Consider the following 22,919-nt stretch of genomic DNA (forward strand, 5'->3'; position numbering starts at 1 on the left):
GCTTGATTTCAATGTATAATGATTTTGTAACCTCTTTTTAATCAAATATTTGTATAATTTTGGGGTGGCAGGTAGCCTAGTGGTGAGAGCATTGGGCCAGTAACTGAATGGTTGCTAGATCGAATCCCCGAGCTGACAAGGTAAAAATCTGTTCTGCCCCAGAACAAGGCAGTTAACCCACTGTTCCTAGGCTATCATTGTAAATAAGAATGTTCTTAACTTCTTGATGCACCCATCCCGTTAGCGGGATCATTTGTCAACATCCGCTGAATTGCAGAGCGCCAAAACTCAAATTAAATTACTAAAAATATTTAATTTTCATGAAATCACAAGTGCAATATAGAAAAACACAGTTTAGCTTGTTGTTAATCCACCTGGCGTGTCAGATTTCAAAAAACCTTTCCCGCGAAAGCATATCAAGGATTTATGTAAGGACATCTCTTTCAGCAGACAAAACATTAAACAGCTAGCAGACAAGTAGATTGGTCACGAAAAGCAATACAATTAATCGCTTACCTTTGCTCTTCGGATGTTTGCACTCACGAGACTCCCAGTTACACAAATGTTCCTTTTGTTCCATAAAGATTATTTTTTTTATATCCAAAATACCTCCATTTGGTTGGCATGTTAGGTTCAGAAATCCACAGGCTCGAGCGGTCACGTCCGGGCAGATGACAAATTCCAAAGTATCTGTAAAGTTTGTAGAAACATGTCAAAAGTTATCAATCCTCCAGTTTTTACAATATAATCGATAATATTACAACCGGACTGTAGCTTCTTCAATAGGAGAGAGGGAGAAACTGTCTGCTCCAAGCTGCTGCTCATGCAAAACCCTGTTGGCACCCAGCCATCCAATGACGCAATGTGATCTTTCTTGCTCATTTTTCTAAATAAAAGCCTGAAACTGTCTAAAGACTGTTCACGCCATAGGAAAAGGAATCTGGTTGATATCCCTTGTTAAATGGAGCGAAGGCAGGCAATGGAACGGAGAGCTTTTTTTTTGGAAAAACAGCACCTCCAGGTTGGATTTTCCTCAGGTTTTCGCCTGCAATATTAGTTCTGTTATACTCAGACAATATTTTGACAGTTTTGGAAACTTTAGAGTTCTCTATCCTCATCTGACAATTCTATGCATATTCTGGGCCTGAGAAATGGGCGGTTTCATTTGAGTACGATTTTCATCCGAACTCCTATGATCTCAAGGACACACCATGTACTGACCAAATAATTGCAGATATTTTTATGATTTATTAGCTACTGTATGAAGAGGTTTTCACAGGGACACCTTTGCCCATCTCCCAGACAAACTACATTATAGCTAAATACTTTAGCCTTTGATTTGCAATCCTAAATGTTTTTTTTTTTTGTGAGAAACGATTTGGTAATGGTAGTGCTTGTATCCATCCCCAGCTAACGTTCCATAGACATTGGTAAACACAACGTATTATATGATGTGATATAACATTGGCTATCTACATTGAATAACAAAAATATTCAAGAGACTAGACATGCAACATCCCAGTGTTCACCTCTTTTCTATCAATGTTTCTTCCGTCCAAACACTAGGGGAGAGAAAATGTATCACACTCGCACGATTGGTCTGTTGTGAAAGATTGAAGGATCACTCTCACCACTGTAAGTGTGCTCGAGCTCCTTTGTAGTTTTGCACTCGGCTTTACGATTTTCCATTTGAGGGTTTTGTCTGGGACAACATGGCCGCCGCAGCAGGTCGCTACTACAACGAGGGTGGCAGAGCAACGAAAAGACAGAAAACCGAAGACGGGATGACGACGGTAAGCATTGACTCGCGACTTCGTTGGGAAGGAAAGGTTCATGCATCAGTAAAACAGAAATAGTCAGCGTTTTGGAACTTCAAGTGTGCAAAATATGAGTGCCGAACATGAGCGAGCCTAAACTAGGCGGAACTAGTTAGCTATGGTAACGTTTCTGTAATTAGCTAGCAGAACTAGCTTCACAACCGGCGTTTTTGCTTGTTCAACCAAGCTTGTATATAAAATCAAACTATTAAACGTTAACATGGTTAACTAGTTTTTTTGGTCTAATGTGCGGTTAATGAAGCTATGTTTCTAGTAAGCTAACGTTAGCGTTGTGTGATGAAGATTTAAGTTCAGGTTTGTCATCAGGCTCACCATCAATAAAACCAAGCGGAGATACTTGGTGACCATTTTCATTAATTTAGTACACTTGTTTCCTAGTATTTTCAAACACCGCAATGCATTTGGGCAGAACCTTGTGTTGATATCACTTGTTTGTATGAGGTAACGTAAGCTATTTTGGGCCTACGTGGAATGTACGACAAGCGTTAGCCAGCTAACCATCTTCTGGCAGGCAGCCATTCCACTCACTTATGCACGGGCTTGTCTTTTCAAGAAGACCAGGCTTTATGCAAAGCCCCCCACTACTCTATAAATTCAGTTTGTGTTGTTCATATCAACCCCATCATTGTTTAGGATTTTTTGGTACCCTGGGGTGGTGCCTGTCATTAATGGCGGGTTGGTTTTGATTGGTATCACACCTGGGGATGTGTATATTATCGTGGTATTGTCATCTGTAGTTTTTTTTTTTTTTTAAATCTACATTTTTTTGTCATGTTTGTAAGGAGGGCTATGATGACCCCCATAAAACGCTCCCTTCCCCGGTGGTCCACATCAGGGGCCTTGTTGATGGCATCATGGAAGCAGATCTAGTGGAATCCCTGCAGGAGTTCGGGACCATCAGGTGACTGTCCAACACACTTGAACAAGCCTTTTCTTGGACTGGATAGATTTTAGATTTTGCATCATTGATGTATTTTCTTCCTGTGGCTATTATCCTAATTGCAGTGCATAGAAACCAAATTATTCAATCTTGCATTCTCTTCAGTTATGTTGTCATGATGCCCAAGAAGCGCCAGGCCCTGGTGGAGTATGAGGACTTGAATGGATCCTGCAACGCTGTGACTTACGCAGCTGAGAACCAGGTCTACATTGCTGGGCACCCCTCCTTCATCAACTACTCCACCAGCCAGAAGATCTCCCGGCCCGGAGACCCAGACGACTCACGCAGCGTCAATAACGTGCTTCTGCTCACCATCATGAACCCTATCTACCCCATAACCTCGGTAACACATACAAGGCAGCTGTTTCATTGCTATGACAAGGCACCATTGTTTGACTCACTGCAACACATTGTTTTACACACTGTTAAAGGTCCAATTCAGCCATTTTTTTTGTCTCAATACCCAGAAATGATTTGATAAGAATGAAATACCTTACAGCAAAGAGCAATTTCTCAAGCAAGAATTTCGCAAGGACTGTCAGAGTGGTCTAAGTGGGGTGGTCGAAAACTAGATGTTATTGGCAGAGTCTTTCTCATTAGTCTATTAACTAATTTACCACCAGGCAGGCAGTCCCCAACTCCATCCCAATAAAACAGGCTGACATTTTTGCCAGTCTTTTCAAACAGCTCTTACAATAAAATGGCATTTTATCATTTTCACAATTTCCCAGTATTATTCCAACCTCAGTGTGGAAATACATTGTAGAATAATAGTGAAGACATCAAAACTATCAAATAACACATATGGAATCATGTAGTAACCAAAAAAGTGTTAAACAAAGCAAAATAGATTTTAGATTCTTCAAAGTAGCTTGCCTTTGACAGCATTGCACACTCTTGGTATTCTCTCAACCAGCTTCACCTGAAATGCTTTTCCAACAGTTTTGAAGGAGTTCCCACATATGCTGAGCACTTTTTGGCTGCTTTTACATCCCTCTGCTGTCCAACTCATCCCAAACCATCTCAATTGGGTTGAGATCCGGTATATCAATCTCTCACTCTCCTTCTTGGTCAAATAGCCCTTACACAACCTGGAGGTGTGTTGGGTCATTGTCCTATTGAAAAACAAATGATAATCACAGTAAGTGCAAACCAGATGGGATGGTGTATCAATGTAGAATGCTGTGGTACCCATGCTGGTTCATTGTGCCTTCAATTCTAAATAAACCACAGACCGTGTCACCAGCAAAGCACCTCACACCACCTCCATGCTTCACGTTGGGAACCACACATGCAGCGATAATCCGTTCACCTACTCTCCGTCTCACAAAGACACAGCGGTTGGAACCAAGAAGCTCAAATTTGGACTCATCAGACCAAAGGACAGTTTTCCACTGGTCGAATGTCCATTGCTCGTGTTTCTTGGCCCAAGCAAGTCTTTGTATTTTGGTGTCCTTTTAGTAGTGATTTCTTTGCAGCAATTCTACCATGAAGTCCTGATTCACACACTCTCCTCTGGGGTGGCAGGTAGCCTAGTGGTTCGAGCGTCGGACTTGTAACTGAAAGGTGCAAGATCAAATCCCCGAGCTGACAAGGTAAAAATATGTCGTTCTGCCACTGAACAAGGCAACACCCACTGTTCTGAGGCCGTCATTGAAAATAAGAATTTGTTCTTAACTGATTTGCCTAGTTAAATAAAGTTTAAAAGAAAGTTGATGTGTCTTTTAATTGAGTTTATTTGGGCTACAATCTGAGGTGCAGTTAACTCTAATGAACTTATCCTCTGCAGCAGAGGTAACTCTGGGTCTTCCTTTTCTGTGGCGGTCCTCATGCGAGCCACTTACATCAAAGTGCTTGATGGTTTTTGTGACTCCTAAAATTTTCCGCATTGACTGACCATGTCTTACAGTAATGATGGACTGTCGTTTGTCTTTGCTTATTTGCGCTGTTCTTGCCATAATATGGACTTGGGTCTTTTACTAAATATACCTATGTGGTATAAATATACCTACCTGTATACCACACCTACCTTGTCAAAACACAACTGATTGGCTCAAATGCATTAAGGAAAGAAATTCCACAAATTAACAAGTCACACCTGTTAATTGAAATGCATTCCAGGTGACTACCTCATGAAGCTGGTTTAGAGTATACAAAGCTGTCATCAAGGCAACTGGTGGCTAATTTGAAGAATCTCAAATATATATGGATTTGTTTAACACTTTTGCTTACTTCATGATTCCACATGTTATTTAATAGTTTTGATGTCCTCACTATTCTACAATGTAGAAAATGGTAAAAAGAAAAATCCCTGAATGAGTCGGTGTGTCAACTTTTGACTGGTACTGTATATAAAACAGGAAAATCAAGTTTGACTGTACTGGGCCTTCAATCAAACTATTTTGGTTCTCTGTTCTGCAGGATGTGCTGTATACCGTCTGTAACAACTGTGGGCCTGTGCAAAGGATCGTCATCTTCAGAAAGAATGGAGTTCAGGCCATGGTGGAATATCCTTTGCTCAAAATCTCATTGTTCAAAAATGTGTATCGGACCTGGGATCTCATCACCACACAGGTTCACATTCCCTGCAGTCCATGCCACACAATCTTAATTCACTCCACACTTGAAGCTTCTGTCAGCACCCCTGACAAGTTGTCTGCAGGTGGCAGCTAGTAAATATTTGTTTATTTGTTCTTGATATAGGTCTAATTTTGTAACAAGTGCTCGTTGTTTTCGTGAGCAGAGCTTTGAATGACAAGGTGAACATGTAATGTGTAAAGTAGGCAAATGCTTTTATTATCCATAGTTTCCTTCACTTCCCATACATTTGACTCTGTGCAAAGTGCCCAGAGGGCGAAAGCCTCTCTAAATGGGGCAGACATCTACTCTGGCTGCTGCACACTGAAGATTGAGTACGCCAAGGTGAGTGGTTACATGCTTATCTCCATTTGTCCATCCAAACACCGAGCTCATTTCACTGAAGGAACACCGCGATGGGCAAAATAATGAAATGTTTGAATGTCTTTCTTCACAGCCAACCCGCCTCAATGTGTTCAAGAACGACCAGGACACCTGGGACTACACAAACCCCAACCTGAGTGGCCAAGGTAAAACACACACGGCCCCTCAAGCCGTCCCCCTACCCTTCCTCTCCTCCTTTTGCTCTAATGACACTGTGGGATGGGTAGAGTCCCAGGCCTCCGGCTGTAGTGCCTTTGAACGCCCTGCTCCACGGTAACTTTGGCCACAACCACAGCGAGCAGCGGAAGCTGTTCAGAGCCACTACATCTGTGATGCATCACCCTGTGTCCTCATGCTCTCTCAACACCACAGACGTGCAGTAAGGGCACGAGGAGTGACCTTGAGGGGCAGCCATTTTGCAGCACATGCTCCTGCATGTTGAATTGTCTGCATTGCAGACCACTGCATGCATTCATGGGTAAACTGATGAATTCCCTGTTATGCCACAGTGAAGAACCTGGGGTCTCATCACACAGGTTCACATTCCCTGCAGTGCATGTCACACCTCACAATCTCACTTCCACACATCAAGCTCCTGTCAACACCCAAGCACTGTGTTGCACCCTAGGCGTCTCACTTGGAATGCCCATGCATCCGTTAATCTTAAACATATTGGAGATTTTGTTTGCAAAATACAGTTCTGGTTATTTCTTCCTTTTGATTAGTCAATCACAGTTAAGGTCAGGTTTTGGCATTCAAATCTGTTCCTTGGGGCTTAAGTGTCTGTAGGTTTCTATTCTAGCCAGGGGGAGTTAGATAACCGCTGACCCTGTAGTTGTCATGGACCAGGTTTCGCTGACATTGGGGGGGTTAAGTGAAATGTATAATCCACCCCAGAAATTAAACTCCTGTCAATTTGGTGAAAGCCTATGTTCTACCGGGGTAAAATTTAAATGCTCCGTCTGTAAAATCATGAAGGAACGTGTCATAGCTAAATGGTTCTCGTCACTGGAGATAACACACGATCACATTTAATTAAAAAAAACATTACCTGCACTTCAGATCATCAAATCAGCCAGTCGGTGGTATTTGTATTTATTATGGATCCCCATTAGCTGCTGCCGAAGCAGCAGCTACTCTTCCTGGGGTCCAGGAAGAGTATGGGCATACATATGTCTGTTTATATCGTCTCATGACAAAGTATATATTTATTTGAGATGGTACACTGTTTAGATTGAGTACAAGTTATTCAGCTCAGCTTCCCCTTGCAATGCACCCTGTGTCTGGGAAACATAGCATCATACTCTGCACTTGCTCTGGGCAGAGAAGAACTGCAAGTTGAACCCGGTGAGAGACTCCTTAATTGATAGTACATTTACATACATTTACATTTACATTTAAGTCATTTAGCAGACGCTCTTATCCAGAGCGACTTACAAATTGGTGCATTCACCTTATGACATCCAGTGGAACAGCCACTTTACAATAGTGCATCTAAATCTTTTAAGGGGGGGGGGTGAGAAGGATTACTTTATCCTATCCTAGGTATTCCTTAAAGAGGTGGGGTTTCAGGTGTCTCCGGAAGGTGGTGATTGACTCCGCTGTCCTGGCGTCGTGAGGGAGTGTGTTCCACCATTGGGGGGCCAGAGCAGCGAACAGTTTTGACTGGGCTGAGCGGGAACTGTACTTCCTCAGTGGTAGGGAGGCGAGCAGGCCAGAGGTGGATGAACGCAGTGCCCTTGTTTGGGTGTAGGGCCTGATCAGAGCCTGGAGGTACTGAGGTGCCGTTCCCCTCACAGCTCCGTAGGCAAGCACCATGGTCTTGTAGAGGATGCGAGCTTCAACTGGAAGCCAGTGGAGAGAGCGGAGGAGCGGGGTGACGTGAGAGAACTTGGGAAGGTTGAACACCAGACGGGCTGCGGCGTTCTGGATGAGTTGTAGGGGTTTAATGGCACAGGCAGGGAGCCCAGCCAACAGCGAGTTGCAGTAATCCAGACGGGAGATGACAAGTGCCTGGATTAGGACCTGCGCCGCTTCCTGTGTGAGGCAGGGTCGTACTCTGCGGATGTTGTAGAGCATGAACCTACAGGAACGGGCCACCGCCTTGATGTTAGTTGAGAACGACAGGGTGTTGTCCAGGATCATGCTAAGGTTCTTAGCGCTCTGGGAGGAGGACACAATGGAGTTGTCAACCGTGATGGCGAGATCATGGAACGGGCAGTCCTTCCCGGGAGGAAGAGCAGCTCCGTCTTGCCGAGGTTCAGCTTGAGGTGGTGATCCGTCATCCACACTGATATGTCTGCCAGACATGCAGAGATGCGATTCGCCACCTGGTCATCAGAAGGGGGAAAGGAGAAGATTAATTCTGTGTCGTCTGCATAGCAATGATAGGAGAGACCATGTGAGGTTATGACAGAGCCAAGTGACTTGGTGTATAGCGAGAATAGGAGAGGGCCTAGAACAGAGCCCTGGGGGACACCAGTGGTGAGAGCGCGTGGTAAGGAGACAGATTCTCGCCACGCCACCTGGTAGGAGCGACCTGTCAGGTAGGACGCAATCCAAGCGTGGGCCGCGCCGGAGATGCCCAACTCGGAGAGGGTGGAGAGGAGGATCTGATGGTTCACAGTATCGAAGGCAGCCGATAGGTCTAGAAGGATGAGAGCAGAGGAGAGAGTTAGCTTTAGCAGTGCGGAGCGCCTCCGTGATACAGAGAAGAGCAGTCTCAGTTGAATGACTAGTCTTGAAACCTGACTGATTTGGATCAAGAAGGTCATTCTGAGAGAGATAGCGGGAGAGCTGGCCAAGGACGGCACGTTCAAGAGTTTTGGAGAGAAAAGAAAGAAGGGATACTGGTCTGTAGTTGTTGACATCGGAGGGATCGAGTGTAGGTTTTTTCAGAAGGGGTGCAACTCTCGCTCTCTTGAAGACGGAAGGGACGTAGCCAGCGGTCAGGGATGAGTTGATGAGCGAGGTGAGGTAAGGGAGAAGGTCTCCGGAAATGGTCTGGAGAAGAGAGGAGGGGATAGGGTCGAGCGGGCAGGTTGTTGGGCGGCCGGCCGTCACAAGACGCAAGATTTCATCTGGAGAGAGAGGGGAGAAAGAGGTCAGAGCACAGGGTAGGGCAGTGTGAGCAGAACCAGCGGTGTCGTTTGACTTAGCAAACGAGGATCGGATGTCGTCGACCTTCTTTTCAAAATGGTTGACGAAGTCATCTGCAGATAGGGAGGAGGGGGGAGGATTCAGGAGGGAGGAGAAGGTGGCAAAGAGCTTCCTAGGGTTAGAGGCAGATGCTTGGAATTTAGAGTGGTAGAAAGTGGCTTTAGCAGCAGAGACAGAGGAGGAAAATGTAGAGAGGAGGGAGTGAAAGGATGCCAGGTCCGCAGGGAGGCGAGTTTTCCTCCATTTCCGCTCGGCTGCCCGGAGCCCTGTTCTGTGAGCTCGCAATGAGTCGTCGAGCCACGGAGCGGGAGGGGAGGACCGAGCCGGCCTGGAAGATAGGGGACATAGAGAGTCAAAGGATGCAGAAAGGGAGGAGAGGAGGGTTGAGGAGGCAGAATCAGGAGATAGGTTGGAGAAGGTTTGAGCAGAGGGAAGAGATGATAGGATGGAAGAGGAGAGAGTAGCGGGGGAGAGAGAGCGAAGGTTGGGACGGCGCGATACCATCCGAGTAGGGGCAGTGTGGGAAGTGTTGGATGAGAGCGAGAGGGAAAAGGATACAAGGTAGTGGTCGGAGACTTGGAGGGAGTTGCAATGAGGTTAGTGGAAGAACAGCATCTAGTAAAGATGAGGTCGAGCGTATTGCCTGCCTTGTGAGTAGGGGGAAGGTGAGAGGGTGAGGTCAAAAGAGGAAAGGAGTGGAAAGAAGGAGGCAGAGAGGAATGAGTCAAAGGTAGACGTGGGGAGGTTAAAGTCGCCCAGAACTGTGAGAGGTGAGCCGTCCTCAGGAAAGGAGCTTATCAAGACATCAAGCTCATTGATGAACTCTCCGAGGGGACCTGGAGGGCGATAAATGATAAGGATGTTAAGCTTGAAAGGGCTGGTAACTGTGACAGCATGAAATTCAAAGGAGGCGATAGACAGATGGGTAAGGGGAGAAAGAGAGAATGACCACTTGGGAGAGATGAGGATCCCGGTGCCACCACCCCGCTGACCAGAAGCTTTCGGGGTGTGCGAGAACACGTGGGCGGACGAAGAGAGAGCAGTAGGAGTAGCAGTGTTATCTGTGGTGATCCATGTTTCCGTCAGTGCCAAGAAGTCGAGGGACTGGAGGGAGGCATAGGCTGAGATGAACTCTGCCTTGTTGGCCGCAGATCGGCAGTTCCAGAGGCTACCGGAGACCTGGAACTCCACGTGGGTCGTGCGCGCTGGGACCACCAGATTAATAGTAGATTGATAGTAGTTTTGGCAATGTTACAGCTAGCTAGCTACTTCACATGAATATGACTTTGTTATGGTGTGTAGCTACGTTTGCTAGTTAGCAAGCCAGTCAGCCCAGAGAGAGTTTTGTAGTCAGATTTCCACAATGATTTTCACATTGCTAACAACCTTATGACAAAATGAAACATTTCTTCAAAGATTTTTTCACATCAAATCAAACTGTCACCTGCGCCGAATACATGTGTAGTAGACCTTACGTGAAATGCTAACTTTACAAGCCCTTAACCAACAGTGCAGTTCAAGAAAGAGTTACATTTATTTGTTAAATATTGTCTTAAGTAAATGTTTATATAAAGTAACATAAATTAACAATAGAGGCTATATACAGGGGTTACAGGTTAGTTGAGGTAATTTGTACATGTAGGTAGGGGTGTGGTGACTATGCAGTGTAAAAATAAATAAATGGGGGTGTCAATGTAAATAATCCGGTGGCCATTTGATTAATTGTTCAGCAGTCTTATAGCTTGGGGGTAGAAGCTGTTAAGGAGCCTTTTGGTCTTAGACTCTGTTACCGCTTGCCGTGCGATAGATGAGAGAACAGTCTATGACTTGGGTCTTTAACCATTTCTAGGGCTTTCCTCTGTCACCGCCTAGTATATAGGTCCTGGATATATTAGTGTTAACACTGTTACTCATAAGACTTTGTGGTTTGGGGTGGATTATCCCTTAACTTTATTTCATTAGGAACATTGCAGAGACATTTGTTCAATGGTATTTCTGGAACTCTCAAGAAGTCCAATTTATGACCTGTCAGTCGTTTACTCCATTTGTGGATGGATGTTTTGTATCCAAGTAGGGTTTCTTGTGGCATTCTGTGTCCATTTGGAGATGCCGTGCTGCCATGAGTCAAATAAAATCCTAGAATTCCAGTGATGTATGATGCTTTGTAGATACATTGCTCTTTTAGTTCAACCTCTTAAAGTGCAGAATATTTGGCATCTAATGGGACACGGTGCAACAGCAGTATGTGATTTTTCCTTGCTTTTAGCCATATGCTCGGATCCCTTTTATGCAAAAGGGAACACCATTTTAGTTGGAGTGGTAGTCCATTTAATCACCCTGGTGAGTTTTTTTTATTTATTGGTAGTTCAGATTCTCATATGAGCCACCATGGCCACATCTTCATTTCAGACACTTGACACTGAGGTAACAGGTGAAAAAACACCTGTCCCATGTGTTTAGGTGGTCCCTGTTAATGTGCAGGTGTTAAGGTGCGGCTGGCTGCCCCGTGAGAAAGAGGTGCTCCTCATTGTGTCCTCACTGTGCACACTCATACAGACTCCACTACAGCCCCCACCCACTGGTACTCCAAACCAACCAGCTCCTCAGTAAACATCGGACACAATGGGGGCAACAGACACTGGAATTCACACAACCTCAACTCTCAATACTTCCTACTCCCAATTTTCACCACCACTCTCCACTTCTGCAAGGAAAAAACATTTTACTCTTTATCCCACTGTTGGTTTGAGGAAAGTAGCCATCCTGTTTTGATCATGGTAAGGGCCTGAGACACTCCCAAGAGTCAATTGTGAGCAGACACCCAGCATTAACCACCACCACAGACTGATCTAATATATTTATAGCCATCCATCCTCTTACAAGTACAGCATATCTCATCTCCAGAATGCTGAAGATCTCACGTTTTGACAAAACACATTGTGTGATGGGGGCGGGAGTCTGGTGTGTGGCCGATAAGGCCACTCCTCCCAGCCCTCGGGATCTGACTGTCAGACACAACCACTTCAGTGAGCAACAGAGGAGTTTTCTAAACACACTCTAAACAGCCTAAGAAGGGAACAGATGACACTACATACTGAGACAATATACAGAGGCAGAGAGAGACCACTCTTTTCTCAAACTACCACTATGCCATCCCATCTCTTGACTTGGGTGTGTGGGCTTCCTCTTGCTATCACTCTCCCATCTTGTGCTGAACAACACAACATACCACCGAGCTGAATATTCACGGCAACGACACACCAAGCTGAATCGCCATGACAACACACCACGCAGACAATGCCATTCCAGATGATTTTACTGCCAAGCACTAGATGCCTTTCACTTCGCCATGGGGGGACCACCTCTATTGTACAAAAAACAAACAAGCAGCACATGTGTGCCCACTTACATGAGAAGACGCACCCCACAAACTCAAAAGGGGACCACGAAGACACAAGCATCAAACACCCGCCAAGCATACAAGCATAGAGGCAGACTGATAGAAACTTCAGCATTTTCCCAAAGCTCTCTCTGCATTGATGGACTCAGGTGCTGTTTTTTCCCCTTTACCTTCCCCTCCCATTTCCCCTCTTTTCCGTGCTGTTCTTGTTGATTCTACTACGTTGTTTTTTTTTTCTTTCTGAACTGGCCCGTAAGTGATACCTCTAACGCCTCCCGTGTGATGCAGGTTTGGCTCTGTGTGTCTGACGACAAGACACGCCTCAATCAAACGGTGCAAATGTCCTCCGGCTTTGCGTTCAAAGCACGGTAAGCTGGAAATTGGCCTCATATGGCAACCCATAAAAACAAAGCGACAGCAACTTGAAGCCAAGCATGGAAGATTGGTGGATGCTCTTTCTCTGGTGGTGTGGAAAGGTGGAAACTGTGAGTTGAAGCTGGAGTCACAGGTTTGGCGGGTAGGATCCTTGCTGAAGAGTGCCCCCCTACCTGCCCTCTGCATCCTGTGTTCTCCGTGTTTGGTGCTGTAAGTACATGTAGAGGGCCATGAGTGACCTGGTAATAGATAATGATTGTAATGTAAATGGTTTGTTGTGATTGACTTTGTCAACCCCATATGTGAATCGTTGACTTTTATCAAACTCATACATCAAATTCCAGGTCTGGAATCTCCTCAGATTTCTGCTAGTGCTCTTTAAGATAGAAATGTGTAGTCTCACAGGAACATGGAAATATCTAGTTTTCCACATTGAGGCAGACCACAGTTAGATGTATAAGCTGATGTAGTTTGTAAAATCATGGTAAGCTGGACATTTTAGGACATTTCTTTGTTTGTTGTTGGGTAGTCCATGATATTATTCAGGTGACATCCCTTATTGATGTCACCTATTAAATCCACTTGAATCAGTGTAGACAAAGGGGAGGAGACTGGTTAAAGAGGGATTTTTATGCGTTGAGACATGGATTGTGTATGTGCCTTTCAGAGGGTGAATGGGCAAAACAAAATATTGGGGTATTTTGGGCTCCTGAGTCACGCAGTGGTCTAAGGCACTGCATCTCAGTGCAAGAGGCGACACTATAGTACCTGGTTCGAATGCAGGCTGAATCACATTCGGCCATGATTGGGAGTCCTATAGGGCAGCGCACAATTGGCCCAGCATCATCTGGGTTTGGCCAGGATAGGCCGTCATTGTAAATAAGAATTTGTTCTTAACAGACTTGCCGAGTTAAATAAAGGTAAACATTTTATTTAAAAATTGCAGGTGCCAGGCGCACCAGTTTGTATGTGTCAAGAACTGCAATGCTGCAGGGTTTTTCACGCTCAATTTCCTGTGTGTACTTGGAATGGTCCACCACCTAAAGGACATCCATCCAACTTGACACAACTGTGGTAGTCAATATGGTCCAGCATCCCTGTGGAATGCTTGACACCTTGTAGAGTACATACCGACAAACTGAGGCTGTTCAACTCAATATTAGGAAAGTGTTCCTAATATTTTGTAAACTCAGTATATTCATTCACACAAAATAGGTCCAGCATTCTAGGCAATGGCAATATGAAATTCCAGGCCTGGTTTTTGTTTTTCTGTCAACTGTATTTCAGACTTTGTGGCCCATGGGTGGGGTACCATGCATTTGTTGTCAGACTAGGAAACCCAACTCATGCTAGAATAAATCAGTTGTTTTGATGTCTACATTTAATAGCTCAATAAAGAGTATAATAATTCGGATTTAAAAATATCTTAATTCATGTAGCCCGTTAGTGTTTCAATTTGTTTTTGCCACGGTTGTGCTCTAGTCTGCTTTCTTAGAACATCCTTCACAATATAATATTTTTCTAAAAAATGTATTGAGCCTTTCTTTAGGTAGAAGAATATTTGTTTAGAGTTTGTACATAATTTGTTTTGACTATGTGTATGTACCTGTACAGATGCTGATGCTGAAGGCAATTGGAACAATTCACAAGGTGTGTGAGTTCGAATGGGAGTGGTTAAGAGTATCCATTCCATTTGCTGTGCTAATGTTAAATCCTCCTACAAATCTCCAGTATGTTACATTTTGTAGTTATGGTAACAAATACATATGATTTTCTTAACACGCTCAATATCTCTACCCAGCTTCTTGTGCATGTTAATCACAGCACTGACCCATAGTTTGTAGATGTGCCCATTTGACACACTGATAGACTGTCGAGTCAGGGGCTCACTTTATTGCTGTTTCTTGCCCTCAGATCCCAATGCCAACCCCAACAAGCGTGTGAGACAGCCAGCTCTACTAGGAGACCATCCTCCAGAGTATGGTAGGCAGAGACGGTCATTGTACTATGAGCCTCACAGGTCAACTCTGTTGGGATGTCTAGAATGACTCCAGTAACGGTTTGAGTCGGTTTGCCCAATAACCTCTGTATATCTTTTTCTTTCACAAGGCAGCCCAACCGGTGGTTATCACGGCTACCATGATGAAAGTGGCTACGGACCTCCTCCACACTACGAGGGTGGTCGCCGCATGGGGCCTCTGATGGGAGGGCGTGGCCGCGGACGTGGCGGCAGTTACGGGGGACCTGGGTATGGACATGGCCCTCCTCCCCCTGGTGACTACAGCGCCCACGCTGACTCCCCCGTTGTCATGGTGTACGGCCTGGAGCCTGCAAAGATCAACGCCGACAGGGTCTTCAACGTCTTCTGTCTCTACGGCAATGTGGAGCGGGTGAGTTCAGATGGGAACGGCGCATTAGAGGCGGAGGTTATAGACTCTTCAGGGTTATATTCTTGCTGGGGGTATAGAATGGTGAAAACAAGGTTCTATAGTTGGAGGTGGGTAGTAGCAGTGGTAGAAAAAGTACTCAATTGTCGTACTTGAGTAAAAGTGAAATACCTTAATAGAAAATGACTTTAGTAGTATTCTACTTGGTGACTTTCACTTACGGACAGACAGGCACACTCAATTACAAATGCTGTATTTGTGTTTAGTGAGTCTGCCAGATCAGAGGAAGTAGGGATGACAACGCATAATATTGATAGGTGCGTGAATTGGACCATATTGCTGCCCTGCCTGAGCATTCGAAATGTAATTTTGGATGTCTGGGTAAATGTATTGGAGAAAATCACATTTTCTTTAGGAATGTAGTGGAGTAAAAGTTGTCAAATATAAATAGTACGGTACAAATACCCCCAAAAACAACTTTAAAAGTACTACTTAAGTATTTTTACACCACTAGATAGTAGGATAGGTTTTCTGAGCCCTGTCCCCCTCCGTCCTCAGGTGAAGTTCATGAAGAGTAAGCCGGGGGCAGCCATGGTGGAGATGGGCGACTGCTACGCTGTGGACCGCGCCATCAGCCACCTCAACAACAACTTCCTGTTTGAACAGAAGCTCAACGTCTGGTCAGTGCTGCTTTCAAACTCTGCATACACATTGATGTCCATAGAAACTGACTAGAAACACATTGATGCAACATGTTGTCCATCCTCTGTCCACAGTGTGTCCAAGCAGCAGGCCATCATGCCTGGTCAGTCCTACGAGCTGGATGATGGCTCCAGCAGCTTCAAGGACTTCCATGGCTCCCGCAACAACCGCTTCACCTCCCCTGAGCAGGCGGCCAAGAACCGCATTCAGCACCCGAGCAACGTCCTGCACTTCTTCAACGGGCAGCCCGACATCTCCGTGGAGATCTTCAACGGGGTAAGACAACTGGAGAGGATTGGGGGCTGGAAGCTTAGAATTGGGCTGTTGGTTCTCTTGGGAGGGTTGAACTTGACAAGTTTGGCTTACTTAGTTTGTGTGTGGGTGGAAAATACATTTCTCATGAACAAACCCTTTATCCTTTCAGGTCTGTGAGGAACTTGGTGTGAAGAACCCATCTAACATCAAACTCTTCACTGGAAAGAGTGAGTAATATGAACTTTATTTGCATGAATTATGTTGCATCTGGTCTTTTTAAATTGGAGTGAGTTCCCATTGGTTTGATGTTGCAGTGTCAATAAATTGGAATGTGTGTCTCTCACCTCGGGTGGCGCCACAGGTGAGCGGAGCTCATCCGGGCTGCTGGAGTGGGAATCTATAAACGACGCCATGGAGGCTCTGGCCATGATGAACCACTACCAGATGAAGAACCCCAGTAAGTACTCAGACTGCGATAACAACACCACAGCTAATGATACCAATGGTGAGCAAACACACAGTAACTAGTCTGTCATTCAGGAGTGATTTTCCCAAAAACATGATCTTCAGTACTAAGATCAGTCCGGGATTCATTCGAAGGCCCTGCACCCCCCTACCGACAATGAGCCTTTTTAAAAGGCAATTTACTAAATGTTCACAGAGATCACATTCATGGTAAACGCTGCGGATGTTGACTCATGCATAAATGGAGGTACACTGATCTTAATGCTAAAAATTCTTTGTTTTTGGGAATTCACCCCAGACTAGTTAATGAGAATGTATTATTCTGGCCCGACATCTCTCCACAGTTGGCTAACCCCCCCTTTCTTCCAGGTGGTCCGTACCCCTACACACTGAAGCTGTGTTTCTCAACCGCGCAGCATGCCAACTAGGCATGCCAACTGGCCCCCACCCACTTAACTCTGTGTCCATGCATAGTGTATATTGCAGTCACGTCTTCACTCCAAGTCCCCTCTATGACCCAATGAATTGTAAACGAAATGTATGAGATTGACCAGCGTTTTCCTTTAACTTAAGTGATAATATTGAGGGCAAGATTTTTTACCAGAGTGTGTATTGTTTTATTTTTATTTTAAAACATTTGAATTTGTTCAGTACATTAGACCTCAGAACAAAGAACCTTTTCCTATTATGAAACAAATTAAAATTCCATGTTAACACTGCCTCTTTTTTTAATAAAGTGAATGGTGAACTATGGTGATAATGTTTTCTTCTTTCAGTTAGTAGATGTTAGGCTTAAGCCCTGCCTTGAATCCCTGGATCTGTGAAATCCATCCCCTATACTAGGTGCCAGTGAGACATCGGATTCTGAAACACAGATGCCACCCTCTTCAGCACATAGCATCAGATACAAAACCATGAACAATGTCAGAAGAAATACAGTTAACTTTTAGTGACATCCGAACAGAACAACTTTATCGCTGTAGGCGGTTGATTACTAATCCCATTCTCAAGGAGCATGCACTGTATCACTAACTTTGAGGTACGACTGTTTGCAGTCAACAACTAAACACTGAATATACAGGTCATTCTCAAAGATAAGGTTTTGGGGTGGTTTACCATGCACTGCGTGGCTCCTGTGCTTGGTGGCATGGTAGGCTGCCTTTAACAGATTCTTCAAGCCTGGACCACAGCAGTTATACACAATGAAGCAGAAGAGGATTCCTACGATGGTGGCCAGAGTCATCTGGAGGAAAAAAGACAGGTCAACCAAATGTAATACTTGACAACAGTGCAGAAAGAGTTGTGGTTCTATTCTATTTGAATCCAGGGTTACATCCCAAATTGCACCCTATTGCCTATTTGGTGCACTACTTCTGACCAGAGAAAGTTGTGCACTATATAGGGAATAGGGTACCATTTGGGATGCACAAAGGGAACACACCAGCATGTAGAAAAGGCCTCTGCTGGGGTCCAATGGGAATCCATGCACATGGAGTATAAACCGCAACGCATAGTCACAGTATGTACTCAAATCTATACCCCTAAAGAAGAACACAAGGCACTGTTAATATGCAATCAGACCTTTTGTGTGCACCCATTGACAAAAAGTACACCCTATACACAGATGTAATGCAAAATTTGAGCCGTACTTGTTTGAGACTTCGATGACAAAGTAATAGTCTGGTGCTTCCAGGCTCTGAGCCGCCATGTTGCCACAGGGAGATTTCCCCTGACACATCCACCTGCACATCAACAAGTAGCCCAGTCAGTGATCAGTATGTAGCCTGGTCCCAGATCTGATTGTGCTGTATAGCCAACTCATATTTTACTGCACCTATCCAGCGTATGTGACAATATACAGTGCATTCGGAAATTATTCTGACCCCTTGACTTTATCCACATTTAGTTAACGTTACTACTGTATTTTAAAATTGATTACATACATTTTCCCTCAAATCTACACACAATACTAATGACAAAGCAAACATTATTGCTAATTCATTCAAAACAAAACTAAATACCCTATTTTAAGTATTCAGACACTTTGCTATGAGACTCAATTGAGCTCCGGTACATCCTTTTTCCATTGATTTTCCCTTGAGATGTTTCTACAACTTGGGAGTCCACCTGTGGTAAATTCAATTGATTGGACATGATCTGGAAAGACACACACGTCTAAGGTCCCACAGTTGACAATGCATGTCAGAGCAAAAACCAAGCCATGAGGTCGAAGGAATTGTCCATAGAGCACCGAGACAGGATTGTGTCGAGGCACAGATCTGGGGAAGGGAACCAAAACTGCTGCATCAAAGATCCCCAAGAACACAGTGGCCTCCATCATTCTTAAATGGAAGAAGTTTGGAACCAACAAGACTCCCCAGAGGGAAAGATGAGCGAGATACTTGATGAAAACCTGCTCCAGGGCATTCAGGACCTCAGACTGGGGTGAAGGTTCACCTACCAACAGGACAAATACCCTAAGCACACAGCCAAGACAATGTAGGAGTGGCTTCGAGACAAGTCTCTGAATGTCCTTGAGTGCCAGAGCCCGGACATGAACCTGATCGAACATCTCTGGAGAGACCTGAAAATAGTTGTGCAGCAATGCTCCCCAGCCAACCTCACAGAGCTTGAGAGGATCTGCAGTGAAGAATGGGAGAAACTCCCCAAAAAGAGATGTCATACCCAAGAAGACTTCAGTCTGTAATCGCTGCCAAAGGTGCTTCAACTAAGTACCCAGCAAAGGGTCTGAATACTTAAGTAAATCTGATTAAGTTTTATTTTTAATACATTTCTAAAAACATGTTTTTGATTTGTCACTATGGGGTATTATGCAAAGATTTAGAAAAAAAACAATTTAATCAATTTTAGAATGTTAACGTAACAATGTGGAAAAATCAAGGGGTCTGAATACTTTCCAAATGCACTGCGAGTATATATTGTTTATTTTATTTAACCTTTATTTAACCAGGAAGGGCTCATTGAGATTTCAAATCTCTTTTTCAAGAGCGTCCTGGCCAATATAGGCAGCACCAAGTCATTACAAAAAATACAGACAAACAACATGAAAAACTACAAGTAATCACCATAGAATTCACAAGAGTATAACAAAATCAAAAACAGCAAATTAAAAACATTGACAGGTCAGGGAATCAGTCTCAAGATCATTCATCAGTGATTTAAAAATACGTAAGTTCTTCCAGTTTAAAAGTATTTTGTAAAGCGTTCCAAGACGATGGCGCAGAGTACATAAAAGCCCTTTTTTACCAAATTCAGTTCAGACATTTGGAACAGTTAGCAGGATAAAGTCCAGCGAACGAAGAGAGTACCCACCACATTTCTGAACACTAAAAATGCCCAAATAAAAAGGTAGTAAACCCAAAATGGCTTTGTAAATCAAAGTATACCAGTGCCTGAGCCTACGAGTGACTAGAGAAGGCCAGCCAACCCTGGTATACAAAGTGATGCAGGCCACAAATGTGCATGTGTCTGCTCAAACGGTCAGAAACAGACTCCATGAGGGTGGTATGAATCAAATCACATCAAATTTATTTCATTAGCCCTTCGTAAATCAGCTGATATCTCAAAGTGCTGTACAGAAACCCAGCCTAAAACCCCAAACAGCAAACAATGCAGGTGTAAAAGCACGGTGGCTAGGAAAAACTCCCTAGAAAGGCCAAAACCTAGGAAGAAACCTAGAGAGGAACCGGGCTATGTGGGGTGGCCAGTCCTCTTCTGGCTGTGCCGGGTAGAGATTATAACAGAACATGACCAAGATGTTCAAATGTTCATAAATGACCAGCATGGTCGAATAATAATAAGGCAGAACAGTTGAAACTGGAGCAGCAGCACAGTCAGGTGGACTGGGGACAGCAAGGAGCCATCATGTCAGGTAGTCCTGGGGCACGGTCCTAGGGCTCAGGTCCTCCGAGAGAGAGAAAGAAAGAGAGAATTAGAGAGAGCATATGTGGGGTGGCCAGTCCTCTTCTGGCTGTGCCGGGTGGAGATTATAACAGAACGTGGCCAAGATGTTCAAATGTTCATAAATGACCAGCATGGTTGAATAATAGTAAGGCAGAACAGTTGAAACTGGAGCAGCAGCATGGCCAGGTGGACTGGGGACAGCAAGGAGTCATCATGTCAGGTAGTCCTGGGACATGGTCCTAGGGCCCAGGCCAGTTGAAACTGGAGCAGCAGCATGGCCAGGTGGACTGGGGACAGCAAGGAGTCATCATGTCAGGTAGTCCTGGGGCATGGTCCTAGGGCTCAGGTCCTCCGAGAGAGAGAAAGAAAGAGAGAAGGAGAGAATTAGAGAACGCACACTTAGATTCACACAGGACACCGAATAGGACAGGAGAAGTACTCCAGATATAACAAACTGACCCTAGCCCCTCGACACATAAACTACTGCAGCATAAATACTGGAGGCAGAGACAGGAGGGGTCAGGAGACACTGTGGCCCCATCCGAGGACACCCCCGGACAGGGCCAAACAGGAAGGATATAACCCCACCCACTTTGCCAAAGCACAGCCCCCACACCACTAGAGGGATATCTGATGAGGGCACGACGTCCACAGGTGGGGGTAGTGCTTACAGCCCAACACGGTGCAGGACGTTTGGAATTTGCCAGAGAACACCAAGATTGGCAAATTTGCCACTGGCGCCCTTTGCTCTTCACAGATGAAAGCAGGTTCACACTGAGCACATGTGACAGACGTGACAGTCTGGAGACCCCGTGGAGAACGTTCTGCTGCCTGCAACATCCTCCAGCATGACCGGTTTGGCGGTGGGTCAGTCATGGTGTGGGGTGGCATTTCTTTGGGGGGCCGCATAGCCCTCCATGTGCTCGCCAGAGGTAGCCTGACTGCCATTAGGCACCGAGATGAGATCCCCAGACCCCTTGTGAGACCATATGCTGGTGCGGTTGGCCCTGGGTTCCTCCTAATGCAAGACAATGCAAGACCTCATGTGGCTGGAGTGTGTCAGAAGTGCCTGAAAGAGGAAGGCATTGATGCTGTGGACTGGCCCGCCCGTTCCCCAGACCTGAATCCAATTGAGCACATCTGGGACATCATGTCTCGCTCCATCCACCAATTGCACCACAGACTGCCCAGGAGTTGGCGGATGCTTTAGTCCAGGTCTGGGAGGAGATCCCTCAGGAGACCATCCGCCACCTCATCACGAGCATGCCCAGGCGTTGTAGGGAGGTCATAGAGGCTCGTGGAGGACACACACACAACCGAGCCTCATTTTGACTTGTTTTAAGGACATTACATCAAAGTTGGATCAGCCTGTAGTATGGTTTTCCACTTTAATTTTGAGTGTGACTCCAAATCCAGACCTCCATGGGTTGATAAATTTTGATTTCCATCAATAATTTTTGTGTGATTTGTCAGCACATTCAACTATGTAAAAAAAAAAAGGAATTAATAAGAATATTTCATTAATTCAGATCTAGGATGTGTTATTTTAGTGTTCCCTTTATTTTTTTGAGCAGTGTATATTACATGTATATATATACACGTGTGTGTGTGTGTGTGTATATGTATACATATATATATATATATATATATATATATATATATATATATATATATATACACATATACACACACACACACACACACATACATACATACATACATATATATATATATATATGTATACATATACACATATACACACATACACATATATATATACATATACATATATATATATATGTATATGTATACATATACACACATATATATATATATATACATACACACATATACACACATATATATATATATACACATATACACATATATATATGTATATGTATACATATACACACATATATATATATATATATATATACACATATATATATACACATATATATACACATGTATAGATATACACATATATATATGTATACATATACACATATATATGTATACATATACACATATATATATATACACACATGTATACATATACACATATATATATATATATATAGGATAACATCAAGTGGGCCCGGATGAAAATCAAGCCAAGCAAATCTCGAAGCATCTCCATAGTCAAGGGACAGCTTAAAGATGTGAGGTTCTGCATTGGAGATGACCCGATACCAACGGTATCTGAGCAACCCATCAAGAGCCTGGGTAGATGGTACAACGAAAGCCTCCGGGATAAAGATCAAGTGCAGCAAGTAAGGCAGGACATCGCCGACGGTCTTGAGAACATCAACAAGACCCTACTGCCTGGGAGGCTCAAGCTTTGGTGCCTACAGTTTGGACTTCTACCCCGGGTAATGTGGCCACTCACCGTCTATGAGGTCCCATTAACAACAGTGGAGAAGATGGAGCGAACCATTACCTCATACGTGAAGAAATGGCTGGGTGTCCCACGATGCCTGAGTAACATCGGCCTCTATGGCAAAGGGGTC

The 22,919-nt window shown here is 44.4% G+C and overlaps 2 protein-coding genes across 7 annotated transcripts in view; one reads left to right on the forward strand and one right to left on the reverse strand.

The window, feature by feature from the left end:
- The first annotated feature begins 1,639 nt into the window (after nucleotides 1-1,639).
- Nucleotides 1,640-17,235, forward strand: hnrnpl (heterogeneous nuclear ribonucleoprotein L). 4 transcript variants are annotated; one of them, XM_035779956.2, is made up of 14 exons: nucleotides 1,640-1,793; nucleotides 2,621-2,739; nucleotides 2,884-3,121; nucleotides 5,200-5,285; nucleotides 5,604-5,700; nucleotides 5,813-5,885; nucleotides 14,288-14,323; nucleotides 14,588-14,656; nucleotides 14,783-15,063; nucleotides 15,619-15,740; nucleotides 15,837-16,038; nucleotides 16,187-16,244; nucleotides 16,367-16,522; nucleotides 16,852-17,235. In XM_035779956.2, the coding sequence occupies exons 1-14, from the start codon at nucleotides 1,713-1,715 to the stop codon at nucleotides 16,908-16,910; spliced, it is 1,677 nt and encodes a 558-aa protein (XP_035635849.1). In that variant the 5' UTR covers nucleotides 1,640-1,712; the 3' UTR covers nucleotides 16,911-17,235. The 4 variants fall into 4 exon arrangements, with proteins under 4 accessions (XP_035635849.1, XP_035635852.1, XP_035635850.1 ...); XM_035779959.2 differs by having other exon boundaries at nucleotides 16,367-16,474; XM_035779957.2 differs by having other exon boundaries at nucleotides 16,379-16,522.
- The window catches only part of LOC118389940 (cation channel sperm-associated auxiliary subunit gamma-like), a 32,337-nt gene continuing 26,508 nt past the window's right edge, over nucleotides 17,091-22,919 (reverse strand). For all 3 annotated transcript variants that reach the window (XM_035779954.2, XM_035779953.2, XM_035779955.2), the window contains 4 exons: nucleotides 18,132-18,224; nucleotides 17,924-18,023; nucleotides 17,599-17,725; nucleotides 17,091-17,346 (listed from right to left, as the gene is read on the reverse strand). In XM_035779954.2, the coding sequence (XP_035635847.1) occupies nucleotides 17,255-17,346; nucleotides 17,599-17,725; nucleotides 17,924-18,023; nucleotides 18,132-18,224 (412 nt within the window). In that variant the 3' untranslated portion in view covers nucleotides 17,091-17,254. The remainder of the gene's footprint in view (nucleotides 17,347-17,598; nucleotides 17,726-17,923; nucleotides 18,024-18,131; nucleotides 18,225-22,919) is intronic.

The sequence above is a fragment of the Oncorhynchus keta genome, chromosome 11 (genome assembly GCF_023373465.1).
Source record: "Oncorhynchus keta strain PuntledgeMale-10-30-2019 chromosome 11, Oket_V2, whole genome shotgun sequence".
Taxonomy (NCBI): domain Eukaryota; kingdom Metazoa; phylum Chordata; class Actinopteri; order Salmoniformes; family Salmonidae; genus Oncorhynchus; species Oncorhynchus keta.